The sequence below is a fragment of the Pinus tabuliformis genome, chromosome 3_1 (assembly GCF_031772625.1).
Source record: "Pinus tabuliformis cultivar Carrire ecotype Pingquan chromosome 3_1, CPIR1, whole genome shotgun sequence".
Lineage (NCBI taxonomy): Eukaryota > Viridiplantae > Streptophyta > Pinopsida > Pinales > Pinaceae > Pinus > Pinus tabuliformis.
Window position 1 is genome coordinate 33,498,082 of NC_142301.1, and position 13,726 is coordinate 33,511,807.

The 13,726-nt window shown below is 37.4% G+C and overlaps 1 protein-coding gene across 2 annotated transcripts in view; it reads right to left on the reverse strand.

Annotated features, from left to right (window-relative positions):
- Positions 1-10,960, reverse strand: part of LOC149185627 (uncharacterized) — a 62,655-nt gene extending 51,695 nt beyond the window's left edge. Inside the window, exons 1-6 of one of the 2 annotated variants that reach the window (XM_089410741.1) lie at positions 9,451-10,959; positions 6,942-7,145; positions 3,395-3,499; positions 3,243-3,308; positions 2,968-3,132; positions 2,145-2,219 (exon numbers count right to left, since the gene is read on the reverse strand). In XM_089410741.1, the coding sequence (XP_089266867.1) occupies positions 2,145-2,219; positions 2,968-3,132; positions 3,243-3,308; positions 3,395-3,499; positions 6,942-7,145; positions 9,451-10,695 (1,860 nt within the window). In that variant the 5' untranslated portion in view covers positions 10,696-10,959. Of the gene's footprint in view, positions 1-2,144; positions 2,220-2,967; positions 3,133-3,242; positions 3,309-3,394; positions 3,500-6,941; positions 7,146-9,450 lie in introns of both variants that reach the window. The other variant, XM_089410742.1, reaches the window with a different exon arrangement.
- Between the last annotated feature and the right edge of the window lie 2,766 nt (positions 10,961-13,726).

Genomic DNA, 13,726 nt, shown 5'->3' on the forward strand with positions numbered 1-13,726 from the left:
TATAAATTTCCAAACTTGAATTTCAAAGTTGAATATAATATAGTGTTGCATGAAATCACATAATAATCAAGTAATAATAGCCTTTTTCCGGTTTGGGAGTCTGCATGTTTCATTGCTAGCAAGTAATTTCATTAGCAAATTGTTGATGTATTAATATTTTCATTTTTTTCTGGCAGTGTTTCAAAGTTCAATCTTTTACATATTTCATTGCAATATGGAATCTGCAGGATGAAATTTGATTGGCAAGTTTTGGATTGAAATAAAATAATTATTATTTTTTTAATATATATTAAATTCTGATATGTTATATTATTGTCACTCCCAACTTGACCTTTCCTGTAAATTTCGGAAAAGCTTCTAGCCGTGCCAGATACTTGTTCCCCCATACCCGAAGTACCCGGGTACCGGTACCGGAAACTCATGCAACATAGCATAAAAACATAATTCCTAAACCCTAAACCCTAAACAAAAAGCCTATCTCCTACACCCTAGCAATGCTAGCAATCAATGGTAATGTCAATTTCTTGAAGTAAAAGAATAACATTACCCTTAATTGTTCATGATATTTGAAAGTGGTACAAACCTTACCAAATTCCATATGAAGAAAGTAGAGTTTCACATCTCACTCAAATTCAGGAGATTCAACAGTTTTCACATTATTGGAATTGGCAAGATTGCAACATTTTCATTGAATTCTATCATGTATGAGGGTATGGGATTGGCATTTAATCAAGAGCACCAGACCCATTATATACCTTGATGTTGGTGGCATTGATTGTTGAACTCTGTTGATGTTGGTGATATTGATTGTTGAGCTCCTCTATCATGGCCTTAAAAAAATGACCCTTTTCTCAAACCAAAATCATTGGTTAGGCGCGTTAAGCTTTTCTACCATATTATAAGATTAAAGAGATAAATCCTTCGCTCCAATAAAATTCAAACAAAATTCATTGATTCAGCTGAATCCAAGAAGTCTGAATCTATGTAGCTCCTGTTGATGATCTATTTCTAATAGTGATGATGAGTTTGATGAATGGGCATGTTGGTAAGTGATTTGTAGTAGGTTAATGGCCCAATAGCTTTTAGCATGGGTTTTGGACTCTAGAGGCCATTTGGAGCCTCATTGATTATGTATTTTGTTGTTGATATGAATTGCGCTTGGTGCCATTTTGATATATTCATCCTTACATGGTATATATTCTATAGATGAGTAAACTTTGCATATTTTGTCTCTAATGGTTTGGAATCTTAAAAATAATTGTTTTCATTAAAATTTATTTATTTGATGTATTTCTTTAAAAAATGTTCATTGAATCCAGTTCAAAACCCAGTCAGATAGGTGACCGCTTGGAAGACCAGTTCCAAGTTTTAAAACTGCTTACTCTAACTAACAGATGAAATGGCCCTTTTTAAGGCAATTTTACTGGTCAATTGTCCAAAATCTGGTCAAAAAACTTTAAAATCACTAGTTATTTAATCTGCAAAGTTTGAGTGCCTCAGGAGCTTTTTAGGTTTGCTGAATCCATTCATGCATTGAAAAGTGCATTTTAAACAAGAAATCACAATCTTGCTCAGAATTATATTTCTGAATTCATGCCAAGAAAGTCATTTCATTTATTATTAGTTAGACTGTGCCTTTTAAAACTATGCTTGGCACTTGCCATTGTACTTTCGAGACAAATTTGCTTTGGGTGAGTCAAACTTGAAAACTGTAACTTTGACTTGCCAATGGATCAGGTTAGCTCATTTTGTGTCTTGACAAATTTAACTTAGGATTACTGGGCAACTTGGCCAAGTACTATAACAAAAGTGTTTCTTTTTAAGTTAGGGTTTCACAGGATGTTTATTAAATTCACCATTTCCACAAGATGCAATGAGTAATCTATATCATGGCCATATCCTGGAAAGATCAGAATCCAAAACAACAACCCATGAATCCTGAAGTTAGGACCAATGGATACAGAAACATAGATCTAAATAGAATTTGAATTTAAAAGTTATATAGATCATTTACTCTTTCTATCCTAAAAACCTACTAAATTACTACCTGGAATCAGTGAACACACAAATTAGTCCAAAGAAACTGAAAGCAGCTTTTTATTGCGTTTCTTCTCAAAAAGGACTATAGTAATAATGTAACATACTTGTAACATGTAGCTTATGGTGGGGTCATCAGCCTCCATCTGAGATCCTTGCAGGGTCATCAGCACATCCATCACCTGAAACAGACCATTTGACATCAAACCATTCACATAAGAGACATCAATCACTTTTAGAAGTTATGTTCTGAGGGTTTAAGAGGGGGACTGAACTAACAAAATTCAATGAGAAACCAAAGTTGGGTCTAAATTAATCCTTAATTCTAATGTTCCATTTCCATCAATTTTTTGTCCTTTCCTTTAGGTAAAAAAAAACAGTAACAAAAATTAAATCAACTGAACAAATAACTCATAACAAACCAAATAATGTCAAACACATGAAGAGTCTAGACATATTTCTTTGAAAAGATGCACCAGCATAAATCCATCATACCCCTGGGATTTATTAAGCACTAAGTGGGATAAAAAAAAATCGAGACCCAAACCTCTCAATGCTTAAAATATCTTGGGTAAAAATGGATCTATGATGGCATATTTTCATGTTACATTATTTTACATTGGGATAATGATCCAATTGCTTTTGTTAGCCCTTTTTTTTAATATTGCAAACAAACTTCTTTTGCATTTTCATTTGTAAACAGTAAACATTATACACAGGACACATCTCACCCATACTGGGCTTTAGACTGCAACGTGAAAACAAAAATAGCAAGCAGGTCATTCTTTCTATTATTCTCATTTTCTTTCCTGAGCTCCCACCAAAGCACACTTGTCTACTCTGTCCTGCTCCATAAAGGATACACCCTAGTCTATCTAGAAGAGATATCTACATGAAATCAGTGAGCTAGCTGCCTTGCATTAATATTACCTCTTTAGCATCATTTCTGAATTTCTCTTTTCCCACAGCCATTCCAACCAGGCTAATGCATTCCATAGATTTGGCACGCAGCATACGGTTAGATTTGTCAGTGGCATTCATTAATATGGACTTCAGATAAGGCATAACTGCATCATAATACTTCTGAAAGTGCTCCTGTGGACCAGAAAATAACAACCTGAGGATCAGTTGTTCTGATAGGTTGATAACAAAATTGTCACAATGGAAGATATGCTTAAGTGTCATTGTGAAGCTTCTAGAAGTACCTGTGAGGAATCGGCAACAGATGCTAAAGCTGTTAAAGCACCCTCCTGCACCATCTGCCTTCCATTCTGAACAAGCGGAAGAACCAGTAAAGTTTGTCATATATTGACTTGTCAAAAATGTCACAACTACAAGCAAAGAAACAAGTTAATACCTGCAAAAGAACAAGTAGCTTGCTCACTATACCATCCAAGTACGGGGTCAAAATTTCAGGCGTACAATTTTCACTGAAGTTGAGCACTGCTGAAGCTGCATGTGCCTGCACGGTTAAAAAAATACATTAAACTTATTGCATGATGTGAAAATTGACAGATACAAGGAATGATAAAATGGAGCAGGTGATGAATGCAGAATATTTTTGACAATGATAAAATGCAAAATTATTGACATCCATGAAAAATATTACAATGTTAGAAGTTTCAACAAGGAATCACCTTGATATTTGCATCATTACTAACAGCATAATTGTAAATGGTGCATCATATGTATTGGAAGACAGAACAAGGCAGGAAGATAGAATGAGTGTATTCAAACTGAGACAAAGTTGACTCAGACTCAGCCAACATGGCAGAATTGACCACTGCCCGTATTGACTTGACTAATAGATTCAGTTCAGAGTTGGTTTGGTACTGAACCAGACTAGTTGAAGTTAGACTCAACCAGTTGAATAACATACTAGCCCTTCTTGGCCAAGTAGCTACTGAACCCCACTATGGCTCGAATCAGCAAGCAAAATTCAATTTTTTATATCAAGAAAAACAATAAAATATGAAAGCCTAACTCATAAACTCTGGCAATCACTGGTAATGTTATATTCTGAAAAGAAATATCATCTTTTACTTTAATTTTCAGCATTGCCATTTAATTGTTTCAGGATGCTTGAGAGTCGTTCCAACCTCATCAGACTTCAAGGGGAAAAAGTAGAATTTCATATCCCATTCAAAATTCAGTAGACTTGAAAACTTTCAGAATTGGTAAGATTGCAACATTTTCATTGATTCTATCACATATGTGGGTATGGGATTGGCATCTAATCAAAATCACCAAGCTCTTTATGTGCCTTGATGTTGATAGTATTGACTGTTGAACTCCTCTGTCATGGCATTAGCAAAAAATGTACCCTTCACTCAAACCAAAACCATTGATTAGGCATGTTAAACTTTCTCTACTGTATCATAACGTTTGGATTAGGTAGTTTCACCAAGATGTTTGAAAGTCGTTCCAACCTCATCAGACTTGATTTTCAATATTTCCTAATCTGACAATTACTTTCCAATGAATCTTTAACCAATTCATCTCATGTCACATCCATCATTAAGCAATTATATATAGAAAATCTCAACAGTAAAACAATAATGACAGTAGGATCATGAAGAGCCAACCAAACACAAGAGAAACAAATTTTTACCTTAGGAAAACCCTAACTAGGGAAAAACCGAGCAACCTTTTCATTGATTCTATCACATATGAGGGTATGGGATTGGCATTTAATCAAAATCACCAAGCCCTTTATGTGTCTTGATGTTGATAGTATTGACTGTTGAACTCCTCTGTCATGGCATTAGCAAAAATGTACCCTTCACTCAAACCAAAACCAATGGTTAGGCATGTTAAACTTTCTCTACCATATCATAACACTTGAATCAGGTAGTTTCACCAAGATGTTTGAGAATGGTTCCAACCTCATCAGACTTGATTTTTCGATATTTCCTAATCTGACAATTACTTTCCAATGATTCTTTAACCAATTCATCTCATGTCACATCCATCATTAAGCAATTATATATAGAAAACCTCAACAGTAAAACAATAATGACAGTAGGATCATGAAGAGCCAACGAAACACAAGAGAAACAAATTTTTACCTTAGGAAAACCCTAACTAGGGAAAAACCCAGCAACCTTTTCTTAGAGAAATTGTCCAACTCAACAAGATATACAATTTGACTTTTCCAGTCAAATAAAGTAACTGGCCAGCAAACAAGCCCAGGTCAAATCTGGTCAAACAATGATATTTTCGGACTTCTGTAACAGCTGGTCAACTTAGGTCAAATAGGCCAAATTTCAGCCTCCTGGAACTGCCTCAGAAACCCTAGTCAACTGTGGTCAAACTTCGTGAGACCTGCAGTCAAACTGCCTCAGGCCTGCAATCAAACACTATCCGAATTTTGGTCAAACTATGCCTCAGACCTGCGGTCAAACATCCTCTGAGATTTGGTCAAACTGCTCCACAGAAAACTCAGTCAAACTGCTGGTTAACGTGAGTCAAATGCTGATCAAGCTTCACTAGTCTGAACTCAGTCAAACTCCTGGTTAACGTGAGTCAAATGCTGGTCAAGCTTCACTGGTCAGACTAGGTCAAACTTCGATCTGCTTCTCTCCTCTTTCCCCCACACATGTGAACAGAAATCAGAAGATCTTGAGGTGATCCCAATTACTCCAAATGGGTGAGGACGAATGGCAATATATAATTGTTTAAGGAGCCGAATAGTTGTCTTTTCACTGAGTTGATTTGTACTTTTTTGGAGGGCCAACTTGACTTCTTAGAGGAAAAATTTGAAATTCAAAATTTGACTATTTTCCATCTTATTTCGAGCCAATTTAAAAACAAATTTATATTTTCTTTATCTTTTAATTTTGTAGGCTTATACAATAAATTAATACTGACCACGGACCACAGCTACCAAAATTCAACGCAGACTTCATATGGAAAAATTAAAATTGCATATCCTAGTCAAAATTCAGCAGACTTAAAATTTTCAGGATTTCATGATTGGTAGGATTGCAACATTTTCATTGGATTCTATGACGTATGAGTGTATGGGATTCACATTTAATCAAGATCACCAAGCACTTTTGTACCTTGATGTTGGTAGCATTGACTGTTGAACTCCTTTGTCATGGCATTACCAAAAATTCACCCATCATTCAAACCAAAATCACTGGTTAGGCATGTTAAGCTTTTTCTACCATATTATAAGGCTTGGATTAGGTAGTTTTATAAAAATAAGAATGTTGAATGACATCCCCACAGGATTAAGGTAGAGGCAAAGGATGATACTCATGATGGAGATCCCAATATAAACAATAGTAGAACATTGTTTGTCAATTATGCTTGTCATCTAAATGTTCTTGCTCAGTTATTCATAATGTTTCTTTCAAAATTTCAATAATTTTCTGGAATCACAGTTTGGAATCTTCAAAATATAATTTTTTCATTAAAATTTGTTATTTTAAGTTTTCTTTAGTAATTGAATCATTGAAATCTGATCAGTCCGAGTGGACCCTCCACCACTTCCAAGACCAAGCACAAGTTTTAAACAATTGGATACAATATCGAAATTGCCATTGTCTATTCCTCCCGATTGACTCTTATGTCCAAGGTGTAAGATTGTGAGAGAGAAAAAGAAAATTGATCGCAGCAAAATGGTGGAATGATGCAATGGGATTGAGAAAACAATGAAACAAGGGACTAAACTCGCCTTCCCCAAAATCCAGATATCTGCAAAAGAGGTAGGAATGTCATAATATTAATCTAGTGTTATTTCTCGACCTTTGATCTGTCGTTAGGCAGTGATTATTATGGAGTTGAGACTATCATACTATACTATGGTTCTTATAATATATTGGCATCTAGTAACTGTAACTATATTAACTATGACCACTATGTAGTAGTGCACAGTGGCAGGCAAGAACACTAACCTGAACCCGAGGATTCTGAAAATCATCCATAGCTCCAGCAAGTGCAGGCAAAACTTGTTGATGATATTGTTGCTGCAAATCTGGGCCTAAATCAGTTGACAGTTGCCCGATGGCGTTGATGGCTGCCCATCGTACACGAGGATGTGGATCTTGGAATGACTTCAGAACCATAGAGACAACTTGTTCAAGGTTTTTTAGCATCACCTGTTTCCAGATAAAAAAAAAACACAAATAAACCTTAATACTATTTGCAAAGGTCCACTTTTAAATGTCATAACAAAGTATATAAAGCCAATGTTAAAAAATGCAGCATCCTGTTCCACAAATCAGGAGATTTGAATATGTAATTTAGGCAAACAAATCCATATAGTTAAGACAAACAATGAAAGGATCTCTTCTCTACTACTAATGTTTACATCTGAACAGACACGGAACTGCTGGTCACATTTATTGAAACTATTAAAACCATTTCGAGCATATTAGAATGTTTACAGCAACATAAACTACCAGACAAACGATCCTTTTTTCTCACATTCTATCGAATTCATTCGAAGCATTATAATGTTTTGGGCAACATATATTATTCTATCAATTGCATTCTCAAAGCATTACCATGTTTTGGGCAATAGATTTTACTATATCAAGTTCAATCACAGGATTACTGTGCTTTTAAAAAGCAGAATATTTCAATATATAATTTTGGCAGAAACAAAGCTATAAAGTTCTGACAAACAATGGAAGGATCACTTCTTTTCTGCAAATGCTTTCTTCAGAAACAGAACTGTTAGGCACATTTATTGGAACCATGACAGGTATTATAGAAAGTTTACAGAAATGTAAACTACCATTCAAAGGATCTTTTTTTCTCACATTCAATTATTTATGAGATAATGTTGAGTGAAACAAGAGCAACTCCCACCTAAGCAATTGCTATGGTGTGGCTCATAAGATATCTAAAAATAATTGAGCAAATGGAAGTAGGTAGATGGTCTAATGTTATCTTCAATGAAGGCATGAGTGAATGAAAGAAAACATGGATGAGACAAAACTACACATGGGTGCAAAAATGGAATATCTACCTCAATGCATGTCCCACAAATAACAAGGAGCTAAAGAATTTTGTTATGGAGAAGTTTCGTAAATGTGTATGGAGAAAAGAGTTGAGTAAAAAGAAGAAGTGCTACATTGGAGAATTCAACCCTATGTGTGATCTGCAACAAAAGTACATTGGAGGTAGCATTTCATAGAGGGCAAAGGTTCTAAATTGCTCAATTAGAAACCAACTCACATCAATTTTGATGTGAAACAGGACGGTAGAAAAAGCCTAAAGAAACTTGGGAAGAACGGGTGTGTACATTTTGCACGTCTGGGGCAGTGGAATCGGAAAAGCATTTCATTTTGGAATGTGATGAGTTCAGAGACATCAGGGAAAGTTATGGGAATATGTTAGCATTGGTTCATTGGCCTTGTCTTTTCAAGGAGGGCACTGTTAGAAGGTTAGGTCAGCTCATCATCAATTTGAATAAGAAAAAGATTGAATTGCAAAAGGCGAAAAAGCAGGGAAGTGGTGGTCCCCTAGACTATTTTTAGTCACATAGATGTTAAAATATCATTTCATTTCATTTTCAAAACATTACCATATTTCCAGCAATATACTTTATTATATTAATTTCATTGGCAGGATTACTGTGTTTTTGGGCATGTGAGAATCTCGGCAGAAATGTTGTATTTTAGGAAATCTGCAATGAATTCCAGAACAACTGTAACTTTGGAAATTTTATTACAACCATAGACTGAGCATTAAGGAACTTATAGTATATTAATATTCTCCGCAAACCCAATAGACCAAAATGCTTGAGGCGGGGTAGTGTTGGTGCGGGGACTTGAAATCATCTATCCAAGGGGTACCTTAAGACAGACATCCATCTATTAGTTTATTCATTCAATGCATTAAGGAACTTATAATATATTCTCTGCAAATCCAATAGACCCATATGGCTGAAGTGGGGGGTGTTATAAACCCATATGGCTGAAGTGGGGGGTGTTGTTGGGGTTGGTGCGAGGACCTTAAGAAAATCATCTTCCTAAGGGGTACCACCTTAAGACAGTCATCCATCCATCCGTTTATTCATTCAAGACTAAATGTAAATGAAAAGCTACTGGGACTATGGTTAACTGATGTGATGGATGCATCATTAAACCATCCCGTTTTCCCATTATGGCTGTAGTTTGCTATCTGCCCCACGCAAATGGCATCTAGAAAAGGGAAGATGTCAGGATTGGCATGTCAAAAGAGGGCAAAAATAAGGATTAGCCTATCAAAAGAGATGTGGCTAGGTACAGATGCTGGGCAATTTTTGGCACAATGAATAGCCCTCCGTCCCTGGCACCTAGTAAGCTAGAAGAGCTCCATGTTATGTGACACAGCCGGTGATCTTGATGTGTTTCTTGAGTCAAGTTTCTACATTAAAAAAAAAAGATGAAAAACAAAGATTCAGTGTAGGCATACCTTGGCACAGCCTTCTGCGATCTGGGCAAGAGTAATGAGAGCAGCATGATGTTTTCGCCAATCAGGATCAGCCAAATAGGCAGGAAGCAACTCCGAGGCAACGGGGACGATGGTATTTCCTCCTAGAGAAATGGCCAAGCGATCCAAACACTCTTGACCAACACTGTAATTACTTGATTCACCGGCATCCTCGTCTTCAGTATTGGCAGCATGCCAGGCAGGATCATCCTCGATGTCGAGAAGCATTTTCATGAGAATAGCAAAAAGCCTACCAATGAACTGAGGGAACTTGCGCATCATTCCGGGGGCGCGCTCCCGAGCCTCTGCGAGGGTAATAATGAACTCTATGGCGAGATGTCTAGTGCCCTCTTCCAGAGTCTCCGCCTCGGCGATCTGCAGCATGCTCCCCACCACGTTAACGATCTGCCTGCGGAGGAACCGTGGCTCGGTGCCCGCCAACTCGATAAACATCTCCAGAGCCTCCTGGGCTGTGGCCTCCTGGTTCGTATTGAGTGCCTCGGTGAGCGTCTGCATCATGGCAGGGATTAGGTCCTGGAATCGCTCACGGTCCTGCGGGGTCTCGATCGTCTGGACGAAGTTGGTCGTGGCCGCGAGGGCTGCGATTCGCACGTCCGACGGAGAGGGGGGGGAGAGACACTGGTGGAACACGGTGTGCAGGGTAGAGAGATGAGGGTGGAGGTGGTCGCCTATGAACTGCGAGAGCTGCGCGAACATGAGCAACGCGCTCTCCTTGAGACGCGGGGAATCGGAGCTCACGCACTGGAACATGAAGGGCAAGAGCTCTGGCCACTGGCCCTCTTCCATGATGGAAGCCGCAAGCTCGGCAACCGTGTCGCAGAGCTTCTTGACGATGGTCTTGGCCTCCTCCCTCTGGACGCAGACGAGGAGGTGGGCCTTGATGGCGGTCTGCGTGGGCGGTGCCAATCGTGGCCATATGTATGTCTCGTCCCGTGTGATCTGCTTCCTCAGGAGAATCGCCGCCATGGCCCGGATTTCCACCTGCCCGCATGACTGCAGGACATGAACGAGCTTCAGGGCCAGAGCATCTGGGTGCTTCTCCTTGCAGATGTTGAACAACGCCTCCGCCTGGCCTCTCTGCTCATTGCCAGCGCTCATTAGGTGCATTATCAGGGACTCAAACGCCGCCGATTCCGACCCCATCACGGCGTTTATCTGCGCCTCCACCTCTGCAGTTATTGTCGTGGTGCCCTTGGATTGATCCATTGTAGCTTATTGGATTGGATCGATCTCTCTCCCAATTCCCAATTAATGCTCGGCCTGATTGCTGATTGATGCCGCCGCCGCAGCTGGAGAAAACAAAACAAGAGGCGATAGGAGAGCAGAGGAGTCGTCGTCCTTAATAATACAGGGCTCAAGCAGCGAAGAAGAGGGTTTTTACAAACCCCTCCCGCAGTCTTAAATCTCTGTTAAGTGCCGCCAAAATCTCGTTAACCTTTTAGGCCAACCACTCTTATTTTCTTTTTCTTTGTTTTGAGTTGTGTTTGGTTTTTTGGGTTCATCGTGTAAGCCCTAAAAGTTGCCTTGGGCTTATGTTTTTTCTCCACTTAAAATGGGTTGGAGGGAAAGTGGTAAAAGCAGAACTTCAAAACAATGGTTTTTAATTTAAATTACGACTTTTCATGCACCATGGATTAAGTTGGGTAGGGTGGATTATGGTATTCAACCAAATATTTTAATTAATTAAAGTTAACAAGTCACATTACTTAATATAAATAGAAGTAAATTATCTAAAATAATGAGTGGGATTATGGTATTCAACCAAATATTTTAATTAATTAAAGTTAACAAGTCACATTACTTAATATAAATAGAAATAAATTATCTAAAATAATGAGTGGTAATTTATATTAAGAAATAAATTATCTAAAATAATGAGTGGTAATTTACTCATAAATTTTGTCTTTTGGATTTTCAATTGTAAAATTATTTTTTTATATCGAAAGATAGAAATATTTAATTAGTTAAAAATTATTGTAAATTATGTGTTTAAATTGAAAGTATTTTTAATTTTTATGAAAAAAATTTCAATAAAATATCATATGGTTTATTTAAATTTTTTGGTTTTAGTTCCAGGAGGAAATAAAAAACAAAATTCTATTGCAATTTAATTATTAATATGTTTTTTTTTTTTTTTTGTTATTTCCCAAAATTATAATAATTATAAGTTGTTATTTATCTTTTTTGTCATCTCACATCGAAAATAAGACCAAAGACAAAATAATATAATTGATGGTTAACCATTGTCTAAAAATGAGATGAGGAAAAGCACCCAACTAAAATAGAGTATAGTTATTTCGATGAGAGGAAAACTAGTTATGACACTAACAAAATTGTAGTGTAGAGTTTTTTATAGTATGCATAGAACTAATAGCAATGGTTTGAAAAGGTAAGTAGTTGTCTCATAATTGGGAAAGCCAACCAACAGAGCAACCACCTAGATGTCAGAGGTCTAATCAATGTAAGTTGAATAACAAATAATAAAAATATGTGAGTCATGAAGATAAGGAAGTATTTAAATCAGTGGGATGGTATGCATCCTTGAAATCTAGCATCATTGATGGGTCTAAAAGCAATCCCATTTCAAGGTGAACAAGAGAACCCTTTATATCCATCAGTAGCAGCTTCAACTCCTCCAACTTATGCATAAGATTGTCTTGAGTATTTTGTATATCAACCAACACTTTCCCCATAAGTAGATTAGCGTGCCAATATAAATCCATGGTGTACAAATAATGATTCTAGTGGCCCTTGGTGTTCCTTGTGTCCAGTATCCATGCGTTTATACCATTTAGAATCTCCGAGTCCATAATACCATGTTGCTCATGATGCACTTTATCCTCAGTTGCATGAATCTCTAATTGGATCTCAAGGGGAGCATGAGCCTGATAGCGACATGCAGAAGCCTCAACGCATAATCGAGCTCACAAGCCTTTGACACTACTATTACCTCCACCACGCCAACGGCTTCAAACACGCTGGTGTGTCATAATGGCCAAGGGTAAAAAGAAACAGGGGGGACAGAGGAATCTCGTATCTACAGGATAGATGAAATATAGTCAAAAGAAGAGATTAATGTCGTCCTAGAGGACAAAGGTCGAGTCTACTACCATTGTTGTATGTACCTCATCGACCTTGAATTTTGATGAGGACAAGAGAAAAGCCAATGAACTCCAACCACGTGGAGAACCAAGAAAAGAGGAGTTGTAGCCAAGAGTCATGGCAAATAGAAGAAACCACAAGGAAGATATAGCCAAAACAAAATCATGGAATCATATCAACAAGCCTAGAGATAGGACCCCCAATGAAGTATCTAGAGGCATCGACATGAGTGGATTCAATATTGGACATCATAGGAGGAGTCGCATCCAAGGTAGAGTTTAATGAGCTTGCAGACTAAGTGGCACATTGGAGGGGACTACGGCCTAAAGCTTAGATCTACCTTCAAACTAACATGTCACCACCAGCATTAGACACCCCCATCAAGGACAATAACGAGTACGTTATTTATTATTGTATTAATTTAAATTTATTATTTTACTATGTCAAAATTGTTAAACTTATATTGTTATTTTTTGTCAAATAATCTAAATTAAAGTTGGGAGTTTCTTGGTATACGTAATCTTTTAAAATGTGAAATACATATTTTAATATTTGGTTTTTTAATAAGATCTAAATTGCTACAATAATCTCACGTATGATTTTGTTTGAAATATGAATAAGTAGAAACTTTATTTTGTTTGAAAAAAAAAATTATATCTATTTTTCACAAATTAATACTTTATTGGCATATTATAATTTTTTTTTATAAGTAAGAGAAGAACCTTCTATTAAGCTAGCCAAAATTACATAATTTACAAGAAACCACACCCACTCTAAGAGAGTGTCCCAGACAACCGGGTCGACAGAAACCCGAAAGAAGCCCAAAGAAACCCTGGGATTCATGGATCGAGGCCCACAAAAGCCTACAAGTATCCCACCAAGGGTCCACAAAGGGACCCACAACAGACCACACTACAACCAACAAACGGACCCGACGACAACTATAGGTTAAGATCAGTAAACAATTTCGGATCCGGATCTCTCGAGCAACAAGCACGGACTAAACCCCGTCATTGATTACTCAACACTGATCCAACAGCCATCGTGGATATCGGTCGGACGAGAAGCGCAGGGGTTAACCGTCCTATGAAAGCAGTTTTCTCCCACCTCTTGCCGTAATGTGTCACACGATGAG